The following is a 26,442-nucleotide window of genomic DNA, read 5'->3' as shown; positions in this document are numbered from 1 at the left end:
AGGCCGCCACCCACCGGGCCAGAGGGGCAGAGAAGCGGGCCTGGCTCCAGATGTGGGGGGAAGGGGGACTGCTGGGCTTGCCCACCGGTCCTTGGCCCCCTTGCCCCCTCAGAGGTGCAGAAGCGAGTGGCAAAGTGTTTGACACGAGGCCCACCCACACCGGGCCAGCACCAACGTAGCACGGAGATTCCGGACCCAGTGCCGACCGGGGAGGGCAGGGCCCAGCTGGCCAGCAGGACAAGGCGGACAGGATGAGCAAAGGGCCAGGGGTGCCCAGGGTGGAGACCACCCAGCGCAGGGTCAAAGGAGGGCGGGAGGGCCTAGGTCCCGATTAATGAGAGTCTAAACCTAAGGCGTCCCCTCCTGTCCCCATCAGGGGCCTCCCCCAGCCTCCTTGCTCCTGCAGCCCCCACCTGGGAGTCTACCTGCCCCCTTCTCCCCTCATCACATCTCCCAAGAAAGACCCAGGGAAGATTTTAAAAAAAAAGAAAAAGAAAACCCTGCTGGAGAGAGATTATATAACCGCAGCCAGAGAGACGATGGCATCTCCCAACCTGCGAGGAGAGCCAGCAGCCAGGAGGGGCAGAGCTGGAAGCCCAGGCCGCCAGGGCAGGGACGGCAGGGACGAGCGGGCAGCACCCACCAGCTCCCCCGTCTGCCACCCCTCTGCTCCAGGCCCTGGGCAAGGCAGACAGAAGCTCTAGCCCAGCCTCCTGAGCCCACCCCCCGCCACGAGGGCTGTGCCGCCCGGGCGCTGCTGCTCCCCGGGCGCCAGGGCCTCCAGGAGCAAGGAGTCCATCTTCCTTGCCAGGGTCCCTCTACCACGAAGCGGGGCCTGCAGGAGTGGCAGCGGGGCGAAAATCCCGACACCGATTTGCTGTGTGGTGATCACAGGTTAGAAAGCTCACCCCCTCTGGTCTCTAAAGGCGGATGAGTGAAAGCTCCTCCCTCCCCAGGGCCGCCAGAGACCCCTCCCCTTACACACACTCACACACACACACCGGGTGGTTTGGGGCAGGAGAGTTACAACAAAGAACATGACCACTGAGACCCGAGTTCCCAAATGCCCATGCTGGGGCGTGAGGGAGAGCTACATGGAGTCACCTGGGAGAAACAGGTCCTCAGCCACCCCTCTGACCCACCCCACCCCCACCTCCCGCCCGACACTGGGAAGCCACAGGAAGGAAATTCATTCCCAGGCAGGGCCCTGGGAGCTGGACCGGCCAGGGTGAGACCTGGGGCGGGTGTGACCCATGGCCACAGGCGGGTGGACACCGACATGTGCCTTTTTGGTTCTCTAATTGGCCACGGAGGCGTCCCTGTTAGGGATGAGGGGGGGAGGGAGGCGGTCAGCTCCCTAACTTCTAAACACCCAGCCTAGTGCTCCCCTCCTATCTTGAGGCCAGAGCAGCCCAAGGTCACTACCCCAGACCGCGGATTCCCAAAGTCCAGGCTGGGCCCTGAAATGCCTAGGCCAGCCATAGAGGGGATGGCGGAGAGGCTGCAGCTGGTGGGGGAGGGTCACCCCCCAATCAAGAAACCAGGCCTACAGGAGACCTCAAAAAGGGGGCTGGGCACAGAGAAGGGGACACAGGATCCACCCACTGTACCCTCCCCCAACCCATCAACAATGTACTGCTTAAGGGGACACAGAGAGAGCCTCCCACTCGGAAGGACAACCTGGGATAAGCCAGTGGGTGGCTCCCAGCCTGCCCACACCCTGGAGCCCTCCTTCCTGAGAGGCCTCAGAAGGCTGTGGAGGACGAGAATCCCTGGGGGTGAGGGCGCCCCTTCCGCAGTCTCTGCGAGACCCACGCCTGACGTGTGGGGCTGGCAGTGGGGAGACAGGCCAGACGCATCTCAGCCTCTTTGCTCCCCTCCCTAAAAGCCCGCACCCCCGCTCCCTAGACCCCCACCCCGGCCCAGTTCAGCCACCCTAGGTGGAAAGAGGGGTTGGCGAACTCTTGCCCAGATGCTGAACAGCTGCAAACTTCTGGCTGGGGGTTCGCCAGCTGGGGCTGCTGACAAACCCTATCCGGGGCTCCGAAGCGGGCCAGGAGGTCCCAAGGAAGCGCCCTGCCGGCCCGCCTCGTGGTGGCTCCGCGTCCCAACTTCACAGGCACCGGCGAACCTGGCCCCGGACACACGCACACTCGCACACCCCAACCCACTACCTCGGTGTCATCTGAACGACATCCCCCCCTCCCTCCCCCGCTTCCCAAACAGCTGCGGCTCCCCCCGCCCCCACCCTCCGCCGCCCTCCCAGGCCCCCTTCTGCACCATTTCGGGCCAAGGAGGAGGGAACAGGCGGCGCAAGGAGGGAGAGGGAGGGAGGGCTGGCTGTTAAAATGTCAGTCGCTCCCGGCTGTCACCGGAGACCCCTCTGAGGATGGCGCCCCTACCCAGACCCCTCGGAGGCCGTCGTAACCCCCAGACACCGACGGACTCGCGCACCCCCAAGCCGGCCACCCACAATCCGACCCCACTTGTCCCCCACGGCCGACTCCCCAACACAAACAGTCCCCCCACGTAATCGCCCCACAACGCCACACGAAAACACTGCCAGCTCCGCGAGTTCCTCCCGGCCCCGGAGGCCACCCCATCGCACCCCTCCAGGGGACGGTCTAGACCACCCTCCACCCCGAACCCAGGGCGGGGTGGGGGAGGGGGCCTCTTAAAGCGGCAGGAGCGTTATTTTTCTCTACTCACCGGCTCTGCTGGGGGAACGGGGTGTCGCGGCCGGGGAAGGGCAGCCCTCGCCAGGCCGGGGGATCTTCAACCCCGGCAAGCCGCAGCCCCGGGCGGGGGAATAATAAACGAGGCCGGCGTGCGCGCGGGCCCTGGGCGGCGCCGGGGGGCCTGGGCCCCCGTCGTGGGCGCGGGCGCGGGCAGGCGGGCGGGGGGCAGGCGGGGAATGGGGCCGAGCGCCCGAGCCGCCGCGGCTGTGTTGATATTTTGCTTCCTTCCTCCTTTCGGGCTCCAAAGGTAACTCCTCCAGCCCCCGGGAGTCGAGGCCGACGTAGGCACAGCTCAGCCTAGCTTGAGGGGTGGGGGAACGCGGGTGACGGACAGGCGGGGGGCCAATGGGAGGAGCCCGTGGCGCGGGGCGGGGCCGGCGCCGGGGCGGGGCCGGCCGTGGCCCCGCCCCCGCTTCCCGCGGCCGGCCGGGCCGGGCCGGGTCGGCCCCCACCCGGCCGCCAGCCCAAGCTAGGCTGCAGCGCCGGCGGCGGCAGATCCCTCCGCCGGCCCGGAGGGGGGAGGCAGGGACGCGGCGAGGCGGCGTCGGGGGGCGAGACCCAGAGGCCTTTAAAGGGATCGGCCCGCGCCCCTGCTGCCCCCTCGGAGGTCGCGAGACGGCCGCCGGCCCCGCTGCCACCGTGCGCTTAAAGAGGGCCTTTCCGGGAGGTGGCGTGCGCCGTGCGCCCTCTCTCTCTCTCTCTCACACACACACACACACACGCACACACACACACGGACGCCACCCCGACAGCTCCCCCCAAGCCCCAGGAGAGTTGGGAGGTTAGAGTCTAAATAGATAAATAGATAAATTAAGGGTAGACGCTAAGTGGTGAAAAGATTCCATCTCTCTCACTTAGTGTGTGCTGAAGCCCCCACTTAAAGGGACACGTTCATTTCTGGGGGTTACCTGGGAGCTCGTTTGCTCCCCCTACCTGTGACAGGCCCCCTTCCCTACCCGGGCCTGGCTCAGCAGACGCCCAGCAATTTAAAGCGACAGCTCATAGTTCTTGGGTGACCTAATCCCCAGTGCCTGCGGCCCCAGAGCACTTACAGCCAACCGGGGCAATTTAAAGGGGCGGGACCCTAATTTCCCCCAGCACAGGAAACGCCCCAAAGCATCTTATTAAAGAAGCAGTAGTAGCCCTTAAAAAAAAATAATACAAAATTCAAAAATTCCTGGTCACTCTAGAGTGCGGCAAATCTTAGGTCCCCTCCAACGAGAGTGTGGGTGCCATGCCCACTGGCCAGCTGCCCCATCAGGCTGCCTCTCCCCCATCTCTGTTACCTCTAAATTCTGTGTTCTGCCTGGGCCTTGAGGAAATGATGGAATAATCTGGCTTAGAGCTCAAAGAACCTTGCAGAACGGAAGGGAATTCAGTCCTTCCTTCACCTTGATGTCTGTCTGGCTGGGACTGATTTACAGGACAAAGACTTGATTCGGGTTAAGTGCTGAAGAGACTAGTATATGCAGAGAAAGACCGCAGTGTCGGTGATGGGCAGCATCGATGTGGGCGTGGTCAGGCCGCCTGGGTTCGCACCTTTATTCCACTGTTTACTCAACAGACAGAGGGTCTTCGTGTGTGAAATGGAGATGGGCTACCAGTACCTGACTCATAAATTTGGCGTGAAGATTAAATTAGTCCGCCAAAGGAGACTGCTAAGAACAGTGCTTCACGCTGCTGCATAATCACTCAAGTTCCAGACTCCAAAGACCCCCTGCAGGCCCATTATCCCATAGGAGCCAGCGAGCGTCAAAGGAGGCAAGCTCAGTGGGCTTGCTCTGCAAACAACTTGGAGGCTTATCGAGTACGTCCTAAGAGGGGGGCCAACAGGCTGTATAGCCTCGGCCTCAGTTTCCTTGCACCTGACCCCTCTTTCAGGAAACCTGATTTAAACGGTGTCCCACTTTGTCCCCAAATACAGCTTCTTAGTTCCCTGTCAGACCTGGGAGATGGGGCCCCAGCCCCAGAAGATGTCGTAGGTCTCCCCTGCCAGGCAGGGCTAGCTGACCTGAAGGACCTCAGGGCAGGCAAGGGAAACCCAACCGCCCTGTCCCCAAGGGCTTGGAGAAGAACAGAGCCTTGTGCCAGGCTTGGGACTGTGGCAGTAGCAGGATGGGAAAGTGCCCCCCCCCTCAAGTGGGGAACCTCCCCTCACTTGTGGCCTCTATTTTTAGTGCTTCCCCAGGCTGGAGCTGGAGAAACCGTTTAGTCATCAGGGTGTTTATTTTCCGGCTGTTTCCGACGTCGGGAAGCAGAATGTTGAGACTGGAGAGACTGAGGGCTGCTGGAAAAGACTCCTTAGGTGCAGGCCTGGGAACAGCCCCAGACCCCAGGGTCCCAGGTCACAGAAAAAGCCAAAGCGTGCAGGGGGCAGCCAAGCCCCCAGGGGACCGAGACGCCGGGTTCTCAGCCAACCTCCAGTTTTGAGGCTCTCTAAGCCAGAAACCCCTCTAGGCTAGCTGTAGTAGAAGGATTTTCTGAAAAACACAAGCAGCCCTTGAACAAATTCTTTCCCAGGGCTGACTCCCCGAAACCCCCTCCCCAACCTCCTCCAGATCGGTGCCGTCAGCCTCCCGCCAACCACAGCTCCGGCCAATCTCAAGCCCGAGGCAGGCTTGCCGGGGCTGTGATTGGCCAGTTGGTCCTCCTGCCTTGGAATGTTGGGTCCTTAACAAAGGAATGAGGAAGGAAGGTGAGTCACCTGGGAGGGTGTTAAAGGGCCAGGAGCCAGAAAGAGAAAGGAGGACAGAGAAGAGCTCAGTGGGGGAGATGGAGTGTCCTAGAACCTAAGATGTGACATGATGCTTCACTAAAGAACAGAGTAGGAGATGGTAGGAGAGGCCGATGGATAGATATCACAAGTGGCGGAGAGACGGGGCTGCGGGGGGCGGGGCGGGCGGAGAGAACTTCACGGGGAAAAGACAAGTACCGAACATGAGGTCTTCACTTCCGTGGAGGACTAAGACGGGATCTAGGGAGAAATATCGCTGGAAATAAAATAATAAAAATGTCCGAGAGTGGCTCACTACCCTGCTCTTTCTAGCCCCTGGACTACCCGACCCGCAGTCCTCTGTGGAAAATGCCCGGGCAGGCTCGGAGGCTTGGCTCTCATTTTTGTTTCTCTCCCCCTCTGACTACCAACCCATCTTTCCTAGAGAAAGGTCATTGAACAGCCCAAAGCTGCTGTAAAACCCCACGGGAATCAGAAGGACGCCCGAAGTATCCGTAAGCTCCTCGGGACAGTGTCATCTCTGAAAGTCTGTATGGCACCTGCCTTTATTCATGCTCCCCAGGCAACCCGAGCTCACCCCAATTTGGAAAGCTCTTCCTCACCCCAAGATCGCCTCTCCCTGCACCACAACTCTGAGGAGCCATCGCTGCCGTTGCGGCCTCCGCCGGGAAGCTTGGCGACCCCTCTTGCCCTCCCGCGGCCCCCTGGACAACCCCCAGCCTCCCCCTCCGTCTGGTGTGACCATTCTCCCGGGTTTGGTGACGGCGGCACGTGCTCGGATTTCTCCCCGCACCTTCCCTGCTGCTGGCGAGGGCTCGGGCCCTCCGCGCCAGCACTCCTGTCCGGCGACTCCGCTCGTGCGGTGCTCTGCCCTCCGCACACGACCCCACCGGCACGTGCTGTCTCGCACTGACGCTTCTGGTTTCTTCCCGACTCCTCTTTTCCCGGTCCTGAGCTTGAGGGCGGTAGTGTAACTCCACCTGGGTGTGCAGGGTGTTGCAGGGCCTGGCACGGAATGCGCACAGCAAACGTGTTACACGAATCTGCGTGCGCGTGTGTGTGTGTGTGCGCGCGCGCGCAGCCGTGTACCCGGGTTCAGATTATAAAAACCTCACTGAGCACCTCTATATTTTTTCATTGATAAATGTGCTACCCCAAGAATGGGTCTCTTGTCTGGGGTTCCAGACAAGTCCCACTGGCCAGAGGCAGGGGGGCGGAGTCAGGCAGAAAGCTGTGCCCCAAGCCCAGGGCCAGGGTGCCAGGGGCCAGGCCTGGGGCAAAGGGCACAGGCCCCACCCTGGAACTGAAAGGGGCAGGGACGGGGTGCCAAAGCCGGGTCCTAGGTCAGTGCACCCCCCTCCACAAGTTCCCTGCCCCCGGCTGGGCAGGATGTGGTGGCAGCTGCAGGAGGGTGGGCAGGATGTGGGGGTGGGGGCAGCTGAAACGGAGCCTGACTGTCTCTCCCCAGCTCCTCCCTCTGCCCCCCCATCCGCCCCCTACAGATCACGTGCTTAGCTCTGCACCGTCGGACTATTTCCTCCTTTCCGCGGAAGGACATAGTTGACACCGCAATTTCGAGTCACCAGCGACTTGAGCTGTGCCACGCCTTTTTATAGCCCCGTAGTTCAGGACATAAACTTTGCCAGACACACATTTCTTTAAAGTCCTACCCACTAACCCAGGAATGGCCCCTTTAAATGCAAATGACCGCCTTCTCGCTCTCGCCCCCACCCCCATCCCAACTTCGCTCCTCGTGCCCAGACTCCACCAGCTGCCATTGACGTCACGTGTGCGTCAGCGTCGCCAACCCAACCAGACGGCACGTGGGGGGAAGAAGGTGGCCTTAAAGGGCCAGCCGCTTTCGGGCTGCCCTGTTACTGCTGTGAGATTTGGCCTTGAAAAAGAGGAATGAGATGGGGAATGGGGAGAACTCTTAGGACCGGAAAAAGTGCAGGACAGACGTTAGGAAGGACTTCCCAGGGTAGAAGGGCCAGACCTGTCCTGAGATTCCCCAGAAGGTTGGGTGTCTGCGCCTAGGAGATGACCCAGGACGAGCCGGACGCTCCGAGGGCACAGGGCACTTGGCGCTGAAGACGGGTCTCTCCATCGCTGCCCAGCGTGTCCACGGTGCAAGGACTCTGTTTGCTTGGTGGCCCCATCACCAAGAGCACAAGGTGTCGTGGATGCTCACGTATTTGCAGAATGGCTGGAGCCCGGGGCAAGGCCACCTCCCTCAGGAGGGTTCTGTGGTGCGTCCCGAGGTGCCCAGCACATACTGCCGCCACGACCGGGGCGGTCTCTGGAACGCTGGCACCCTCGGTGACCTTGCGTCTTCCCCCCATGCCTTAGCGCGGTGGCGGAGAGTGCCTAGCGTGTAATCTCAGTTCTCATAACTGTCAGGTGGGGCGGATGCCGCCAGGCTGCGGACTTGCCGCGACCGTCTCTGCGAGGCCCCGTGTGCTGTCTGCTGCAGAGCGGGTGCTGGGTCACCGGGGAGCAGGGTTGCAGGTGGTCGTCTCCCCAGTGAACTGCAAGCTCCTCAGGGCGAGGGCCTCGCCGTACCAGTTTGTCCCAGTTTGTCCCCGGCACCAGCAGGATGCGAGGCTCATGGCTGGGGCTTTTGAAGTGTTTGTTGAATGAGTGAATGATTTCAGCGTTTTCCGAAATCTGACCTCCGACCCCCCCCCAAAGCTGTTACCCAGAGGGATCAAAGGCTAGAAGCGTCCCCCTCAGTGCCCAGGTTCTGAGCTCTGTGGTGGGGCCTCAGAGTTGGAGGAGGCCCTAAAGTCTGCCCCGGGAACCAGAAGAATTATGCAAACAATCCACAAACGACTGGTCAGCAATGGAGACCGCCTGGCTGGGGGCGGGGGGGGGGGGCTCCCTCCCCACCTCCCTCCACCCCCAGCTCAGCTGCCAAAAACCAGGAAACTGGGCCAGGCTTCTGCCAGGGAAGCGGGATACGATCCGGGAGCCGGAAGGGGGGCTTCCTGGCCCTCCAGCGCCCCCCAGTCAGACACTAGTCCGTCTCCAGCCTTTTCTTCTCTGGAGCCCCGTCTGCCCCCCACCAGTTCCTCACCCCGCTCCGCCTCCCACTACCACCGGACCCCTTCCACAGCTTCTTGCAGTCATCTGGCGCAGGCAGGGGCCCAGGACCTCCCATCGCCCAGCCCGGGCTCGCCAGGGAGCAGTGGCCACCTCGTCCTGGGCCAGCCTGTCCTGCAGCCACCTTTGATCTCATCGGCAGTATCTGCCCCCCTCTCTGGAGTAGGAGGCCTGACGGACAACAGAGGGTCTTGCCGTGTGGACAGGAAGGCAGTGCGAGCCCTCTCCGCCCTTGGGGACCAGGGAGAGGCGGGGAGACCCTTCTCTGGCTGAGAGCAACCCTGTCGAGCCCAGGAATGGGGGTGCGGTGGGTTTCCCCCACAGGAATCTCTCATAGGCCTCGATGCTGGCTCCACCCCCTGCAGGGGTGGGGTGCGGCCCAGGAGCACTCTGTGTTCCAGAAAACCCCAAAATAACCTTCTTCGCTGTCCCGCTGCTATTTCTGTCCATCTTGTTTAATTATTCAAGCCCAAGTTGGGGAGTGAACTATAAAAAGCACTCCTACTCGGGGACCCAGGAGAGCTGGGAGCTTGGCCAGGTTGCATAGCAGCAGTCGGCAGGGTTTGGGTGAGGTCACTGGGCCCCGCCTCCCGCCTCCTAGGTCCCTCTGCCATCACGGCTTCCTCTGCTGGATGGCAGAGCCCAGCGCCCACCGGGCCTCCCTGCACCCTCATTTCAGCATCCCTCGAGCCCTGTCACCCCCCACCCCCGGGAGCTGGGTCCGCCCCACCTCCCCTCACTTTGCAGCTTCCCTTTGTGCTGTCTCTCTGCTGACTGCTCCCTCATCCGCCCGAGCACCCGCCCGAGGACAGAGGGAGCGGGGTGGCAGGGACTGTAGGCGCAGAGGCTGAGTCGGGGGCACAGGCAGGAAGGCCGGAGGGCGCTCTGTCCGCTGGGCGTTGGGAGCATGTTGGCGGGACAGGCTCCTGCCTCGGTCACTGGAGTGAGCCTCTTCGGGGGCTTCTCCTGGGGACTCTGACCTAGTAGCTGAGGGGAGAGAGGGCAGGTGGCGGGAAGGACTTGCTGTCTTTTCTGGGCCTGGGCCTCTTTTGGTTTGCCGGAAGTCTGAGGCCAGTTTCCATGGACGCTAGAGGCCAGGGCAGGCTAAGCCAGGAGAACAGGAGGCGGGGGGCAGGGGGTTGCCCTTCTGGGACCCCTCCCACTGCAGGCCTTTCCTAGAAAGGTGGTAACAAGGGATGTGATCACGGTTGCTATGGCAACGTGCCCCCCAGCACTTGGGAGTGTGTTAATGGACTGTGTTAATGGAGGGGAGACTGGAAGCTACAGGAGGGGCCCAAAGAGCAGCCGGGGCATTTCCAGAGACCCCGGGGACACACATGGACGCGGAGTCATGGGATGGACGCAAGGACGGGGCCTCGAGTCCCAAGAGGAAGAGAGACCATGCACAGAGCCCCTGACGGCCAGAGAGGGCAGATGCGGGGGGGGGTGGGTAGGGAGTAAGAAGCCCCCTGTGGGAGGGACAGCCCGCACCCTGGCAGGAGCTGGGACAGGCGAGGTTGGCAGGATGTCCCAAGAGTCAGGGGGGGACCGGAGTTGAGTGGCCTATTTCGGGGCTCGTTCCCACACACCGCTGTCAGGAGCAGCAGCAGCTCCTGTCATTCGGCCTGGCTCGCTCTGCCGTGGCTGCCGCTAGAGCTGCTGAGGTCAGGGACAAGGCACGCCATCGCTAAGCAACCAGAGGCTGGGGACCTGGAGGGCACAGGAGGGGCCCTGGCACCGCCGATCCCTGGGGGAGGCAGGGAGACAGGAAAGGAGAAGGCACGCACAGCTCGGGGCTCCCTCTGGCCTCCTCCTCCTGACAGGTACAGAGCCGGGGTGTCTCTGTCACTCAGTAAGCCTGTTTCTGGGTGCACAAGTGTGTGGTCCTTCTCCGGGAAGCTGTGATTGTGTGCTCAGGCCTGTGCGACACTCACCAGACTGTCTCTGAGGACTGGCAGGGCCAGGGGCGGGGGGGAGGGGAGGAAAGGCCAGGTTAAGCATCTTTCATAGGGCGACACCTGCCTAGTGTGCTGAAAGGCAGGAGCCTCCGTGGAAGGGCAGAGGCCCGAGGGTGGCAGCTTGGCGGGGGCTGGAGAGGGAGGAGAAGCTGGTGGGAATAGAGCCCCTGTCCTGTTATCCCCTATGGAGGGACCAAGTGTAACCAAGGTCGTCTCAAGGCCATTGGTATGGCTCCTGGGAGCCCGGAGCCTGGCGGCGGTTTGGGGAACAACTCAGAGTCCTCTCGCTCTCGTAGCAGGGACCAGGGGAAGGTTGTAGTTGGAACAAGAATATTGAGAAAGGGTCAAAAAAAGGGTCCTCTGCCGAAGCAGGCGGGGTGCTGGCGACCGATGACAGACGTACGCAACTCCCAACTCCTGCTTAAAGTGGGGATAGGAGAGTGGAAGTCCGGTAGGTGAGAATCACATGACAGCCCATTCATTCCACGACTTCCTGTCCCCACCCCGCACGCCGGCGGCAGCCCTGAGGGCGCGCGCACGGCGGGTGCGTGGGGGCCTTGCTGCGGTCCCCGAGGAATAGTGGAGACTAGAGGAGGTGGCCAAAGCCTGGCGGTGAACATCGGAGGCGCTGATCTTTAAGAGGAGGGAGAGATCAGTTTTCAAAACTCCAGGCTTGAGCGCCCACCCCCTCTCTGGAAGGTCAGAGAAGGCGGGGATCAGGGGCTGGCTGCGGCGCTGACGCTCGGCCCGCGCGAGACCTGCTGATCGCAGCTTGCGTTTCGGCAAGACCCACGGGCGAGGGGAACGTGTGTGTTTGAGACTGAGAAGCGCTTCTCGCAAGAAGTGAGTCACTGTGTGTGGCAATGGATGCTCATCAGACTTACGGTGGCGACTGTTTCGCAATGGATAGGAGCGTCAGCTGTCGCAGCATGCGGTCACGTGCCGCGCCAGGACGTGTGGCCGGCCGCTGACAGACCACGTGCGCGACGGTGGTCCCATCGGGTGACAACGGGGCCGGAACATTTCCATCGGCCAGTGACGTCGGAGCCACGGAATGTCACGACGCCGAGTGCGGCTTCAGCGGGGTGTGGGTGGGGGCGGCGTGGGGGACCGCCGGGAGCGGGGTTCTGTGGAGCCGACCAGTGAGGGCGGCTGGAGCTGCAACAGGGCGGCATGGCTGAAGACGGGGCGAGAGAGAAGGACCACGGGAGGACCAGGACCCCGGGAAGCGCACGGCGCAGGGCTGGGCGGGGGGCCCCCGCCGAACTCCACGCGCTCCTTCGAATGTTCGAGAACATGGACCCACCACCAGGCGGTCCTCATCGACAGAGACATTCGTGATGTGCTATCTGCTCACGAGCCGAGCGAGGGTGCGAAGACAAGCGGACAAGCCACATTTCTGAAAAGAGTGGCGCCTTCTCAGGAAGAGCCCCCGGCAGTTCGGGAGGTGTTCCGGAAGAAACCGCCGTCGTCACAGGAGACGAGGCCCCATGCGTGTCGTTTCCCATGAAGACCTCGCGGGGAGGGAGCAACGCCGGGGAGAGGGGAGCGCGGCGAGGGTCGCGACGGCCGTCTTAGCACCGGCGCTCACTCCCGCAGCGCCCGAGAAATCAGAACCAGTGAGCCACGCTCTTGCACTTTTCCAATAACAACAATGAACTCGGTTAACACAGTAAAAGCCACGTCCTCTGTACGGGGCCAGACGGGCTAAGTCGTGCCGTGGGGATAACCACCCCCGGGTCTCAGCAGCTCAGCAGAATGAGAGTCTCAGGGCCAGACAGAGTCTGTCTCTCCAGGGTGCGACCAGCGGGTGACTCAGCTCATGACATGTGTCTCATCAGATTAGCTGGGAGGGCTCTGCTCCACACAGTCATTCAGGGACCCAGGCTGGTGGCAGCTGCAGCATCCAGGACACCGTCTGGAACACTCAGCACAGCAGGAAGAGAAAGGCCAGAGGATCACGTGTGGGCTTTTCACCGCCAAACCCGGGAGCGACACATTACACTTCCGCTCACATTTGTTGGCCCGGACTGGCCGTGTAGTCCCACCTAACTTCAGGCGGGCTGGGAGGCGTAGCGGGGGAAGTGGGGTCTTGGGCGAGCAGCTCTGCCACGTCTCGTAGGGCACGTACGAGGCCACATGTGATGTGTCTCTCTGCCTCCCTCCCGAAGCTTCTCCCCAGACACCCCCCTGGCTGACCTCCTGCAGGCCTCCCTGAGGAAGCCTCCCCTGGTCACCGCATCTGAAGCCGCAGCCCACGCCCGTTCCTCTCCATTCACCGCGCTGTCCATTTATCCTGCTCTCTCTCCACTTTCGCCAGGTCACCTGTCACTTTCGACAGCCCGAAGCATCCGCCTTTCGCTGCCATGCTGTCAGCTCCTGGAGGCCACTGGTCTGTGTCTGCTCGGCTTAACGGTGGAGCCTAAGTGTGTCTCAGAAGACACTTAATGAATATTTGTCGAAGGGCAGAATTTTTAAAAATATTTGCTGCTTGCCAGGTTGTGGCGAAACTGCCACGCCTATGCCTTCTTAGCGGGGCTATGAATTGGTGCAACGCCGTTTTAAATAAACTTAATTTTGGAACAGGTTTAAATTCACAGAAAAGTTGTAAAAATAACAGGACAGAGTGTTCCCTGCGTGCCCCTCGCACTTTCTGTAAGGTTAACGTGACACTTGCCAAAACCGAGAAACGGACGTTAACACATCACCGTTAACTAAACCCAGAGTTGGTTTGATTTCACCAATTTTCCCATTAATGTCCTTTTTCCTGTCCCGGACCCTGTCCAGGGCACCCCATTGTGCTTGGCCATCCGCATTTTCCCTTTGGAGAAAGGGGCCCCACGTGCCGCACCGGAGAGGCAGCCGAGCGGCTCCCAGCCCGCGCACGGGCGGGTTCGCACTGATTGCCGAGGGTCCGGCTGGCTTCTCCCTGGCCCCAGACACAGCCCCGGAGGGACCACGTCCCACTTGCCTCTCCCGCCTGGGCCCTCTGCCTTTCTGCTGCTGGTACAGATTCTCTGGAGGACATTAGGCCACGTGTAAAAAGGTCCCGTATAAAATACTTACCCTCTGATGTGGCGACCTCTAGAAATACAGTCCAAGGCAGTGAACCCGGGCACGAAGCTTTGGGTACAAAGACGAATCAGGAAGGAATCTCTGCGAAGGTCAAACCCGGTGCCGAGGAGCTTCAGCGAGCAGGGGTTTGTTGGGGTACACTGAGTAGCACTCGGGGTTGTAAGGAGGGACGCGACCTGACCTGGGAGAGCTAACACGCCGACCCCTCTGGGGGCTGCCAGTGCCGGAAGCCGGTGCCCATCTCCCCAGGGCCCTGCCAGCTGGTGACTCAGCTGCCTGGCTTCTGTTCCGGTGCCCCCCCCAATCCAAATTCCCAAAGCGGACAGGGCAGGAGCCCAGGGCCTGGGCCGCCGTCCCTCACCCACCCTCATCCAGGGAGAGGCCGCACATGTCTGGGGCTCGCTCCCAGTGTCTGCGAGTACCTGGTAGCGGTCGCCCTCCGTTGTGGCCCGGGGTGTGCTGGCTTTTCTGGGTGAGAGTGGCCTAGGCTCCCCGTTCCACGAGCTCCCCACTGAGACCACTGCTGCCGCTGCCGCCCCGGTCGCCATCCCTCGCCCACCCTCACCCAGGGAGAGGCTCTTCAGACCTTCCCCGCTCCACCCGTGTGCTCACGTTAAAAAAAATGTCAATGGCTTTATTGAAACGTAATTCACGCACTGTAAAACCCGCCCTTTTCGCATGCACACCCAAGCGGTTTTCCTGCGTTTATGGAGCTGTGCGGCCCTCGGCTAACGCGGATGGGATCGTTTTCACGCCCCGAGGGAGGCCCGATGTCCTGAGCGAGTGCCGAGTGCCGCTCCCCTAGCCCCGGCCTGGCCCGCTAACCGACTTTAGGTTCCTATGCGGGTTTTTTGCCTGTTCCGGGCGTTTTATGTAAACGGAATCCTCCGGGTGGGACCTTTTGTGTCTGGCTGTCACTTAGCCTGTTTTCGGGCCCTTTGCGATGTCACGTGTCACTCAGTCACTGCTTCGCGGCTCCGGTGGCCGAACACTATCCCGGTGTGGTGTGCGGACAGGCGGCTTGTGGCTTCCCCGCCCATCGGCTGACGCACATTCGGGCCGGTTCCGCTCTTCGGCTGTTGTGAATAACGAGGCTGTGAACATTTGTGGACGCCGGCTTTCAGGTTCTGGGGTTGGTACCTGGGAGTGGAGCCGCTGGGTCCCACGGTAACGCCGTCCGCAGCGTTTCGTGGAGCCGCCGCCTGCCCCCCAGAGGTCCCACAATTCACGACCTCCTAGGGATGGGATGGACATCCCAGCTGTGCTCCCGACCACGCTCCCCTGTTAGTGCCCGTCCGCCCCGGTTAGCCATCCCGGGGGGGGGGGGGGCGAGGCGGCATTTCCTGGTTTTGATTGGCGTTTGCTGTGACCGACGACTGTGAGCACTTTTCTCATCCGCTCGTTAGCCATTCGGGTACCCTCTTTGGAGAAACGGCCATCCGAATTTCGCCCATTGAACCGGGCCGCCTTCTTGGTTTGGCGCCGCGAGAGTTCTTTGCGCGTCTTGGGTGCGAGCCGCTCGGGGGACGCGTGGGTCGCGTTTGCTCCCATCCTGTGTGCCGTCGGCTCTGCAGGGGCCTCCGCAGCGCGAGTTTTCAGCTCAGATGAACTCCCAGGCACCTACCTTGTCTCTCTTTGGTCGCTCGTGCGTTTTGGTGTCCCACGAAAACATCGCCTGACCCGAAGTCATGAGAATTTGCGTCCGTGTTTTCTGTTAAGAGTCGTATGGTTTTAGCTCTCACGTTTATGGCTACGATCTGTTTTAATTGATTTACCGGACTCAGGTCTGCGACCTGTGTGAGTTGGCATGTGGCGTGTGGCGTGAGGCAGGGGTCCGGCACCATCCTCTCCCATGTGGCTATCCAGCTGTCCCAGCACCGTTCGGCGAGACTACCCTTTGCCCGTCGAATTGTCCAGCACCCGGCACTTACATTTTCTGTTACTGAATTATCGTCTGAAGGGAGGCGGGGTGCACACTCCCTCCCACAGGAGCCGAGCGCCCGCATCGCAGGCCCAGCTCCGAGGGCTAGGAGAGGACGCCAAGGGGCCGAGGCTCCCCAGGGACCATCACTGGGGGGTGGGGGGCAGGAAGGGGGCGCTGGAAGGCGAGGGGACTGAGGGAGAGGAAATGTCTCTTTCAGAGAACGAGGCTGGGAATGGGAATTTGGAATGGGCGGGCCTGCTCTGTCCCTACCAGCCGTGTGGCCTGGGGCAGTTGTCAGGTCCCACGAAGATGGTGACCACACGGCTTCGTAGAGTTGTCACGTGAGGAGTGAATAGCCCACCCCATGACAGGCCCTCCGTGTCAGCAGCTCTGGTGACATTCTTGCATGTGCTGTGTGGGCTGAGATCACGTGATTGGGGGGGCTCACGGCAGAGTCATTCGGCAAGTGCGAGAGTTTTAATGAAGACTGATCATGTGTGGAAACTTGGATCCACTGGTATGTGTCACTGTCACCCAGAGCAAGGCGGTACTTGAAGTCTTTGCCGTGACATATTAAGGGGGGGCAGGAAGTGACTGAGATTGAATGTGACAGCAAGACGAATCCTGAATGACAGAATGGAACAGAGGCAGGGAGGCAGGCTGCAGCGGGCCAGCTCGCGCGGACCCGACGGGCCGCTGGGGGTTCGGAGGCCAGGGCAGGCATCTGCCCGGTCCCCCCACCCCGCCCCACAGACTTCCTGGGAGCAGGAGGCGTGGAGGGGCTGTGCCCCAGGGACGGGGGTTTTGACTACAGCACGGGGCTGCAGCCCGAGCACCTCTGGGTGGCCATCTGGGCTCAGGGACCCGCGGACAACGAGTGCCCGTCGGTGGGGCCGAACCGGGCTGGCGTCTCTTGGCTTTGGTCTGCAGAGTGGCTGACGGAGGCAGAACTGAAACCGGAGACGTCCTCCTCTCTGCTCTCTGTCCCCGGGGGAGGGGAGAGAGGCACCCCGTCACAGGGCACTGAGCCTCTGGGGCGGCCGGTAGGGCTGGGGTGGCTGCAGCCCTCAGGGGCGCTCGGGCCCAGACAGCGCGGCCTGCCCGCAGCAAAGCAAATGAGGGGTTGACAACAGATGTGGGGGAACAGCTGCTTTTATTGAAACGAAACCAGAGGACGACAGGGCTGGGGAGTAGCAGATGCCGTGGCCCGACAGCGGAGGCAGGGACGAGGTGCGGCTCCACCCAGGCGGCCCGGGGGAGTCGGCGCCACAGGGCGAGCCGGAGGGTGAAAGAGAGAAGGACCAGGCCGCTCGCTGTCTGTCCCCATGGGGCCAAGGCTGTGGCCGCAGTGCGGGGGGGGGGGGGGGGAATGCCCACTGCCCCGACCTCAGTGACTACATACAAGGCACAAAAGACTGGCGGAGTGTTGGTTTGAATAAGGAAATGAGAACTCTTTCTCTGAGCTCAAAAAGGTCAGGTAATTAGAACCATGATTAAGGCTGCGCAGTACCTGGGGGAGAATAAATGCCCCGTGACCCACACGCAAAACAGACCACCTGCGGCGGGCGGGGACAGGGTCCCTGTCTGCCCTGTGCTGGGCCAGGGCCAGGGAGGGGCGGGGCTCCCGCAGGGCTGATGGAGTGGGGGTGGGGACGGGCAGCCTGGCCTGCCTTGGGGTCCGCAGAGCAGGAAGGTGGAGGGGAGTCCGGCTGCAGAGCAGTGCATGCAATATCCGGGTGACCACGGGAGGGCAGCAGCAGACACGAGAGCAGCAGCGCGCCCAGGCGAGGCGCAGGGCTCTACCCCGCCTGGGTTCACATCCGCCAGAAAACAGTGGGGTTTGGGGGACTTAAAGGCCACACAGCCAGACTCCGGGGCAAGGCTGACTTTAGCCAACTGGAGACCCCCACCTGTGGCAAGGCGGACAAGTCCCCCAGCTGGGGAAGGGGCCAGACCACAGCGTGAGGTCCGGGTGTCTACAGGTGCCGAGAGCAGTGAGAGGGTGATGTCTGGGCCTCGAGAAAAGCCTGCAGCGAGGTGGGGGATGGGCACCGCCGTTGTCACGCCTGCCACTGTCACGTCTGCCACTGTCACCTCTGCAGGAACCTCTTGTTGAGGAGGAAGAGGAGAAGGTTGACATTGACCTTGGCCTTGTCGAAGAGTTTCATGACAGCGACACCCTCGTACTGGAGCTGCAGTAGGTCCTAGGAGGCGGGAAGGGACAGGGAGCAGTCTAAGGGTCCCTCGCTGCCGTCTAGCCACCCAGCGGCCACAGTGGGGGGCACTGAGACCCCACGTGACAGACGCGGACACTGAGGCCGGGGCGGGGTCCGGCAGCGCCGCCCACACCGGCTCCGGCAGCGCCGGGCGGGCACGGGCTTTGTCCTCCGAAAGGCGGAAGAGGGGAAAGCTGCGGATGGTGGCGGCTGCGACCCTGCCGGCCGCGGAGCCGGGCCGCGCCCCAGCCCTCCCTCGCAGGGCGCTTGGTCCGGGGCTGCGGGCGCCACGGCGGGACCCCGACACGCTACAGGCCCTCCTGCGTTCACCCGCTGTCGCTGTCGACATCGCCGCCTGGCGGCGGGTCCGTGTCGGGGGGCGCAGATGGGGACGGGGCGCACGGGCGCGGCTGGGGCCCCCTGAGGCCGGCCTGCTGTCATCGGCCGGTGCACTGAAGCCCGGAGGTGTTCGGGGTGTGTCCTCACGCGCGCCCGCGAGGCCGAGGGTGCCCCCTCACCTGGTAGTGAAGCCGGAAGTGCTCCATGTCCACGCCCAGGAACCTGGCGTGCACGTCGAACGTCCCCACCTCGCCTCCCGGCGCGATGTCGAAGACGACATTTCTGAAGCTACGAGGCCCAGGATTCAGGACAGGGCCGTCGGCCCCTTCCAGGGACACGGCGCCCCCCTTCCGCCCACTCTCCTGGCCCGGCAGCGCCGCGCGTCCCCGGCGGTCTCGCTTCCGCTCACCGCACACCTCCCGTCCGCGGCCCGAAGTCGGCCATCCCCCCAGGAGGCTTCCCCAGCGTCCTCAGCCTTGGGATGCCTAGAACCGTGGCAGACCAGGCCTGCCGCCGAGACCTCTGCCGCAGGTGTCCCGGCCGCATCACCCCGACAGCTCCCGCAAGGGGGCGCCCACGCCTCGCCCCTCCCTTGGGGCGGCCCAGAGCCCCGCCCCCAGCGCAGCCCAGGGGCGGCGGCGTCCCCCCTTCCCCCCCAACCCCCGCCCTGCGAGGACAGGGGGACACGTACTGAGAGGCGGGCAGGCCTTCGATCCCCAGCAGCACCCCCTTGTCCAGGAGCTGGGCGGCCGTGTAGCGGAGGGCCGGCTGCTTCTTCCCTCTCCCGGAGCTCCTAAGGAAGGCCCCAGAGAGCTCACTCGACACACACCACCACCGCAGACGCCGTCCTGTCTGCGGCTGGCGGGACGCGAGGGCGACGTCTCATGGCGGGGGACAGAGGACAGCTGCCCCCGAGGGAGGGAGGGCCGGGCCCTGCGGGGCGCGAGGTCGCTGGGGGAGGAGGCGGCACCCACTTGGAGCCGGGGGCCAGGTGGCCCAGGCAGGCCTGGAGGTACTGGCTGTAGCAGTCGCCCTGCGCCTCGTAGAAGGCGGCCTTCGCGCTCAGGCCCCGGAGCGCCGCCTGCAGCTTCACCAGCTCCGCCGTCCGCCGCTGCCGGTGCCTGCGCTGGTTGCAGATGTCCTGGGGTGGGGGGACCAGGGTTGGGGAGTCGGCCGTCCTGGCCACAGAGCCTCAGGGCCCGACCCAGGCTGAGGGCGGGAAGAGGGCGGCTTCGGGCAGCTCCCCCAAGGACGGCGATCCCTCCATGGAGGACCCCTCTCCCCACCCCCACCACGGAGCTCCAAGCACCTCCCCCCGCCCCAACGCTCCCTGTTCTCAGCAGGAGCCAGTTGCCAGAACACCTTCTCCGCCGATGGACATTAAGACCTTTCTTTCAGGAGGGGTCCTTAGCGTCTCCTGAGAATGGTTTGGGGGGGCGCGAGCCACCAGGGAGGTGCCGGCACTGCGCGCGCACGTGCGTTCCTGCGCGCATGCGTGCCGGGCCCGGGCGCGTACCTTGGCCAGCTCGTCCAACAGCCCCTGGTAGCCGTCCTCGGCGCTGACCAGCCCCAGGCCCTCCAGGCGACGCAGGTCCCGCAGGGCGCGCCTCTGCTTCTCCGCCATCGGCAGGAGGGAGCGAGCCGTCAGCGAGCGGTGGCGGCGCAGCGGCTCCGGGATTCGGGCCTCACAGGCCTGGCGCCGGCACATCAGCCCCTCGTGGGCGGCTTCCTGGGGCCAGAGACGCTGGCGTGAGGGGTCTGCCAGGCCGCACCGCTGCCCCAAGCCAGGAGCACGCTGGTGGCAGCAGGAGGGTGCCCCCGAGCCCAGCTCCGGGGAAGGGCAGGGAGGCTTCCGAAGGACATGGAGGCGTGACTCAGACACGAAGGCCCGAGGGAGACCCGCGAGGACTGTGAGGACTCCCGAGGGCTGGCCGCCTGCCCAGCATGGAGCTCGGTGGCCCCCGGCATTCGAGGCCACGTCCGTCCTCTGTCCCTCCTCTGAGCCTCTACCGGCTGTCCTGCCTTTGCTCTGGGAAGCCCGTGGCTGATCTTCGCCCCAGCTGGCTGACTTGCCCCTGCTCCCCACTTACTGCTTTCCTGCCCCCAGGCCTTCGACCGCTCCAGCCCATGGGTGCTCTCCAAGGCAGCCTGCCCAGCCTGCACCCCACAACGCCTCACTGCCCAGCCTGCACCCCCAAACGCCTCATTGCCCAGCCCGTGTCCCATGACGCCTCACTGCCCAGCCTGCACCCCCAAACACCTCACTGCCCAGCCTGCGTCCCATGACGCCTCACTGCCCAGCCTGCGTCCCATGACGCCTCACTGCCCAGCCTGCACCCCACAACACCTTGCTACCCAGCCCACTCCCAACGACGCCTCACTGCCCAGCCTGCACCCCACAACGCCTCACTACATAGCCTGAGCCTCAACTCCTCGCCCGGCCTCAGCGGCTGCCGCCCCTGCAGAGCACCTGCTGTCCCAGCGGGGACCCAGGAAGGGGATAGCCAGGCTCGTCAGGCCGCGGATCCCACAGCTCGGGCTCTTCTCGTGGACGGGCCTCTGGGGTCACGGGCAGGCTGCGGGTGTGTCCCGGGCGGGCAGTGCCGGGGGAAGAGACGGGGAGGACCGGGACACAGCGGGCCGGCCCGGCCGCTCACCTGCTCTCTGGGCGCCGGGACGGACAGCATCTCCAAGACGGAGGCCCCGGGGTGGAACTGCATGATGTCGGCCAGCAGCTGCTTGGTGCTGCAGGAGGAGCGTGGCAGGGCAGGTGAGGGCCCGGGCGGGGGTCTGGGCAGGGGCTGCTGGACAGCTGAGAGGAAGCGGCCGGCAGGGACGTGCGACGTGCCCAGAAGGGTCAGCTGTCCGGAGCACGCTGCTCATGGCCCATGCCCCAGGCCCCCAGGGCCCCACACATCCCCCTGGCCGAAGCACGCACGTCTTCCCCTAAGCCCTCTCCCACCCCGTGCCCCGTCTCCCCGGCTCCCAACACACCGACAGCCCCCTCAGCGGCTCTGGCTTTGTGTCCACCCCTGCCCACTATGCCATGGCCTCCGACGGCAGAACGAAGCTGACATGCAGCTCGCGCGCATGCGGCCGAGTGGGTGAGCGGGGGCTGCTTTGCCAGCAGGCAGGTGGACAGCGACCGGACTGCTCACGCACACAACTGGGGAACCCGGGCCCCATGCCCCCTCCTGACCATCACTCAACAGGACAGGGCCATTGAACGAGAGTCCCCCCGCCACGGGCTGTGGGGCTGGCTGGTCCCGTAGCGTGCACCCCTCGACTGGGAGGCAGTCTGTGACCGGGGAAACAGTACGACACACACGTGTGCAATGCCAGTGTCCTATACCTTCAGCTACGACACAGGTCAGACGCCGAGGTGACCAGGAGGGGACCAGCAGGGATGGCAGCAAGGGGGAACTTTCCGAAGGACAGGATGGCCCAGGGAGAAGGGGGCGGCCACTTGGGAGCGGGGCCATTCTACCGGCCCCAGGTCGGCAGGGGCCAGAGCTGCCGCCACCCACCTCAGGAGCAGGCTCCGGGCACTGGTGTCACCGGCGTCTGTCCCTAGCCCTTCGAACTTGTTGGTGAGTGTCAGGGACACTTCCAGCTTGCTCGGATCCGTGCTCCCATCTGCAGCGGCACTCTCCCCTGAGGGACGGTGACCGGTGACCGACGAGAGGCAAGCACGCACCTCCATCCGCACAGACGGGGTCAGGAGGAACGCTGCTGCCTGCCCCCCTCCCGGAAGCTCTCCACGTGCCCCATGGAACCACCCCGAGCCCCCAGACCTGGGCACCGGGGGAAGGGCTGTCACCCTGCGTCACCAGTGGTGACTTCCCGGCAGCCTGAGCCCAGGTGCCCTGAGGCTGGAGCTCCTGGCTCACCGTACCTGTCAGCAGCTCCCGCGTGGCCACCTGTGACGCGCTCCTTCCCAGCCCACAGGTCCCGAAACCCCCTCATCTGGGAACCTTCTGAGACCCCAAACAGCCCACTTTCCTCCAGCCCATCTCAGGCAACTTGACTGGCTGTTTATACGACGGTGTCGGGCCCTCTACCGCCTGTCCACTCTCTCCGTATCCGTCCGTGCCCCCGTGTCCACCTCCGGACCAGAGGGACAGAGGGAGGGCGAGTGTGTGACCCACTTCCCGGCACACATCCCAGACTGAATGAAAACGGCACGGCAGCGAGGCGCCCTGCTCCCCGGCCGGCCCCGCACGCACCCACGAGGTCAGACACAGCGGGCAGCTCGCCGAGGTCCTCCAGGAGCTCGTGCAGGGGGTCCTGGTGGTCAGGGGCGACCCAGTCCTGGTGCTCCAGCAAGAGCTGCAGGGTGGAGGGGCACAGAGGTGCGGGTCTGAGCCGGGCGGCCCCTGGGGACCCCGAAGGCCTGCCCGCTCACCCAGCGCCCCGAGCTGTGGCCCTCACCCTGTGCGTGTTGACCAGTTCCCCCACGGTGACGTACACCACGGGCTTGGCCACCGCCACCATGTCCGAGTACTCGTCCATCGCAAAGCGCTCTTCTGGCTCCGGCACCTGGCACGCTCGGCAGACGAACCTCCTGTCTCCCCAGGGCGAGCGTGAGAGTCGGCACCGCCCCCTGCCGGTCTATCCCCAGCCGCCTTCCCTCTGGCCTCTCCGGTGACTGCTCCGGCCAACGCCGGCTCCCACCCTGCCTGGCTCCCGGTGTCCCCTCCCCTGCCCCGCCCACGGGCTCTGGCCGGGGAGGCACACACGAAGCCGGGCAGAAGGGACCGGGAGGCGCGGGGCGCCAGGACCCCAGACCTGAACTTGAGGTGTGTCTGCTCCAGGTAGTCACTCAAGACGCGCAGGTGCCGGCTGTCCCCGGAGAAGGCGTCGCCAGCCGCGGCCCGCTGCAGGACCTGGGCCACGGCCCCCAGGGTGTGCCGCTGCGGCGCGGCCAGCACGCTGCCCGCAGCCATGGCCACCACGTCGAAGGCGTCGGGCGCCACCACGGCCGGGTTCAGGAAGCGGTAGTACAGGAGGTTGCCTACCGCCTGCGGGCAGAGGGACCATTCGGACGCCCACCCGCGGGCGGCTGGCCGGCCGCAACCCCCACCCAGCTTGCGTGGCCCCAAAGGACCACCCGGGCCTGTCCCATCATTTCACGGAAGAGCAAATGACCCAGAGCGGGCCGGCCACTTGCTCAAGGTCACACAGCACACTCGAGTGTCAGCTGGGACTAGAACCCGCGCCCGCTTCCGTCAGCTCCTGCCCCGTTGTCCCCGCCTGCCGCCGAGGCCCTGCTGGTGAGCCAGGATGAGTCGCAGGGTGGGGGACGCTTTCCTTCTGGGCTCCCCGCACAGGGTCTCTGTTCTGCGTGGGGTGGGGCGGGGCGGGGCGGGTCTGCACTCGCCTTGTAGAGCTCCGCCTCCCCGGCATCCGGGAACTTCTCTGCCAGGGTCGCCTTCAGGACCTTGGCCAGGTACCGCATGCCGTAGCTGGGGACAAGCGCTAGGCTCACCCAGGTCCCGCGTCTCTACGGGTCCCGGGCCACCTCTCACCCCCAGAGCTGAGTGCCAGCACGGGCCCCTGCTGCCCGCCTCCAGCCCCGCTTCGCCTCGTCCCTGCCCTGCCCTGTGTCAGCGCCCAGGGCCGGGCACTCACGCAGCCTCCCACCTGGCCCCTCCGGCCTCCCCGGGGGACACCCCAGATCCCAGTACTGCCTCGCCTTCCCTCACAGAGGCACCTTTAACCCCGGGAGCCAGACTCTCACTGCCAGACCCCGCCCCAGGCACCAGGACAGTCCTGAGGCTCGCAGCGGGCCCACCATGCGGGCAGTCAGAGCCCCGGGGCGGGGCCTGGCCTGGTGAAGGGGGGTGGACGCCGCAGGCCTGAGCCCACCCCCTCGGCCGAGGGCCCGCCTGGGCCTCTCCCCGCGCAGCGGCCGGGGCCTGGCAGATGGGCTGTCTGTCATCTTGCCCTCGGCAGCTGCGGGGGTGTCTGTGAGGGTGACCCGAACGCGCCGGACTTCCTCGTTACTGTCTGTATTACTCCCGACGTGGGCGTGCCACCTACGGAGCTCTTTAAGTTTGTTTAAGAGCTACTCCTCCCTTCCAGGGTACCAGAAAGCACGCTCGTTGTGTACTTTCTGCTATTAGCTCTAGGGGAATCCTTTCTGAACCCTAACTGTAAACCCTTTGTCCAGCTCTCTAGGTTGGGGAGTGGAGCCGCGATGCACCCCCTCGTCCACACCCCCACTTCGCCCGCTGGCGCTGAGCCCCAGGCTGGCCGAAAGGCAGTTTGTGTGAGGCCCACCTGGCCAGCGTTTTCAATCGTCTGCTTTTCAAAAAGCACGTAGTGGCTACGTTTTAAGAAAGCAGAGAGCCACAGAGTGCTCGCTGGCTCGAGCATCTCAGCCCTGACTCTGTGGGCACAGGAGCCCTGCTCCTCCCATCTGCCCTCGGACAATGACGTGTCCCCACAACCTCCTGCCGTCCCCGGCTTGGCTGCAGGACACCCTGACGGGCCACACAGACCTGCACGCTCTGCCCCAGCTCAGTCTCCAGTGGGGCCCGTGGCTCCCCGCCCACCCCGGCTGCCCTCGGGCGCCCAGGGACTGCCCTGCTCCCCCCATTGTGGCCGGGCCCGGGCTGGGGCTGTGGCACGTACGGAATTTGGTCCACGGATGAGATTATGGCTACAAGGAACTTATCCGTTATAGTGAGGAGTTTTCGGAGGGAGATGTCCAACCGTCTCTGGACCTCAGGGTGGCTCAAGGCCTGCTCTGGGGTGACATTGTACGGAAGGTGGCTGCGGGCAGAAAGAGGCGGGTATCAGCCACCCCCGCCCGGGGTCCTGCTGCTCAAACCTCAGCGAACAGCAGGACCGCGCATGCACACAGCTCAGGGCAGCCCAGCGTGCCCAAGGAGGCCGGGTGGACGGTATGGAGGGACCAGGGCCGCCTGCACCGTCTCCGGCAGCTGGGCGATGGCGACGGCTGGCCAGGGGCTGTCTGCCCCCCTGCTGCTGCCCATGTGCCACCTGGAAGAGCCAGCAGCACTGCCCACTCACCTAGTGGCTCGTGCCCTGAGCGCACCTGCAGTCTGTGAGGCCAGCCCACTGCTCCCGCCGGCCCACCTGCAAATCCGAACACCCGCCCGGACGCCATCGTGGGGGCCCCGCCCTGCCCCAGCCCATCGGGTGCGCCACGCGCCGGCGGACACAGCAGCCGCACGCGAGCACATCCCTCCGTGCGGCTCGCCGGGCCGAGCACGCGAGGTCACTGTCCCTCTCGTCGGCCCCACGTCATGCCCGGAGGGGGCTGAACGGCTTCCCCCCTTCGTCCCGCAGGGCTGGCGCCCCAGCCGCGTGAGGCAGCGTGCTGCGCACACGCCACCCGCCGAGCGCCCGCGCCTCCCCAGCGGGCCGAGCGCGCGCTCACCTGCGCTGACCCGTCTGGGCCTCCGTCTGGTTGACCCAGCTCTTGTAGACATGCACGGGGTCGGTGTGGATGCTGAGCGTCTTGTCCTGCAGCACGTCCTGGACCACCCTGCCCAGGATCTCCCGCAGGGCGCTCTGGCCCCGCCCGTTACGGTAGAACCTCACCACCAGCCTCACCACCGTGGGGCTGCCCGTTGCCACGTCCTGCAGCCGCTCCACCTTTGACCTGTGGTCCGAGAGCTTATTGGAGCCGGTCCCCTGCTCGTGAGGGACAAGCAGCTGCCTTCGCTTCTTGAGAGTTGGCTCTTCGGAGCCTGTACGGGGGTCCCCCCTCCTGAGGAGTATCCTGTCGCCTCTGTCCGTCCTCTGTGCCTCTGCGTCAGCCCACACCCCCTCCGTGCAGCCCTAGGTGTCTGGTACGGTCTCCGTGGGGGGCAGAGAAAAGACGGCTCCTGGCTCCATTGCTACCCTCCAACCTGGACGAACTGCCACGCGGCGGGGGGAGGGGGGGGACAAACGCGGCCTCCCTGGCCCGCCCCCTCCACCCCCTCGCTTCTGGGGGACCTGCCTGACTTCCTCCCGGAGCGCCGTCTTGAACAGCTGCAGCAGGAGGTAGGCCTCACGGCGGCTGGAGGCGTAGTTGTACAGCCCGAAAATCACGGACTCCATGAACTTGGTCGTTTTGCCCTGTGGCATCTGGAAGATCAGCCTGGCCAGGTAGGTGGGCTGAGTCTGCAGCAGAGCGAGGGGGTGGGAGTGGCTGCTGGCGCCCCGCCAGGACCCTCCAGGTAAAGGCAGGCCTTCCTGGGGGGCTCAGAGTGGAGGCGGCCCCGTCCCCGCTCCAGGGAGGAGGCGGGCTCTTTGTCTGGGGGAGGCGGTGGGGTTACGGAGAAGGACATCTTGCTGGAGGCAGTGGCAGGGGCACGGAGGCCTCAGGAGACGGTGGGAA

At 64.3% G+C, this 26,442-nt stretch overlaps 2 protein-coding genes and 1 long non-coding RNA gene across 16 annotated transcripts in view; 1 reads left to right on the top strand and 2 right to left on the bottom strand.

The window, feature by feature from the left end:
- MEF2D (myocyte enhancer factor 2D) overlaps nt 1–4,837 on the bottom strand; it is a 30,062-nt gene extending 25,225 nt beyond the window's left edge. For 2 of the 8 annotated variants that reach the window (XM_016166229.2, XM_036234808.1), the window contains exon 1: nt 2,710–3,031. The gene's annotated coding sequence lies outside the window, so the exon portion shown is untranslated. Of the gene's footprint in view, nt 1–2,709; nt 3,095–3,671 lie in introns of those variants that run through there. The other 6 variants (XM_016166224.2, XM_016166222.2, XM_016166226.2 and 3 more) reach the window with 6 other exon arrangements.
- A 4-nt stretch (nt 4,838–4,841) lies between these two features.
- On the top strand, nt 4,842–6,702 carry LOC118612871. Its single transcript, XR_004955201.1, has 2 exons — nt 4,842–5,572; nt 5,897–6,702. It is a non-coding gene; the product is annotated as an uncharacterized LOC118612871 (long non-coding RNA).
- A 9,963-nt stretch (nt 6,703–16,665) lies between these two features.
- IQGAP3 (IQ motif containing GTPase activating protein 3) overlaps nt 16,666–26,442 on the bottom strand; it is a 30,206-nt gene continuing 20,429 nt past the window's right edge. For 5 of the 7 annotated variants that reach the window (XM_016166290.2, XM_036234802.1, XM_036234801.1 and 2 more), the window contains 14 exons: nt 26,062–26,225; nt 25,495–25,719; nt 24,723–24,863; nt 23,467–23,551; nt 22,875–23,107; nt 22,518–22,650; nt 22,313–22,415; nt 21,614–21,740; nt 20,744–20,831; nt 19,603–19,815; nt 19,061–19,227; nt 18,778–18,879; nt 18,266–18,374; nt 17,622–17,735 (listed from right to left, as the gene is read on the bottom strand). In XM_016166290.2, the coding sequence (XP_016021776.2) occupies nt 17,622–17,735; nt 18,266–18,374; nt 18,778–18,879; nt 19,061–19,227; nt 19,603–19,815; nt 20,744–20,831; nt 21,614–21,740; nt 22,313–22,415; nt 22,518–22,650; nt 22,875–23,107; nt 23,467–23,551; nt 24,723–24,863; nt 25,495–25,719; nt 26,062–26,225 (2,004 nt within the window). Of the gene's footprint in view, nt 17,736–18,265; nt 18,375–18,777; nt 18,880–19,060; nt 19,228–19,602; nt 19,816–20,743; nt 20,832–21,613; nt 21,741–22,312; nt 22,416–22,517; nt 22,651–22,874; nt 23,108–23,466; nt 23,552–24,722; nt 24,864–25,494; nt 25,720–26,061; nt 26,226–26,442 lie in introns of all 7 variants that reach the window. The other 2 variants (XM_036234799.1, XM_036234800.1) reach the window with 2 other exon arrangements.

This window comes from Rousettus aegyptiacus, unplaced genomic scaffold (assembly GCF_014176215.1).
Source record: "Rousettus aegyptiacus isolate mRouAeg1 unplaced genomic scaffold, mRouAeg1.p scaffold_m13_p_17, whole genome shotgun sequence".
NCBI lineage: Eukaryota > Metazoa > Chordata > Mammalia > Chiroptera > Pteropodidae > Rousettus > Rousettus aegyptiacus.
This window is presented reverse-complemented; position numbering and strand designations above follow the sequence as displayed.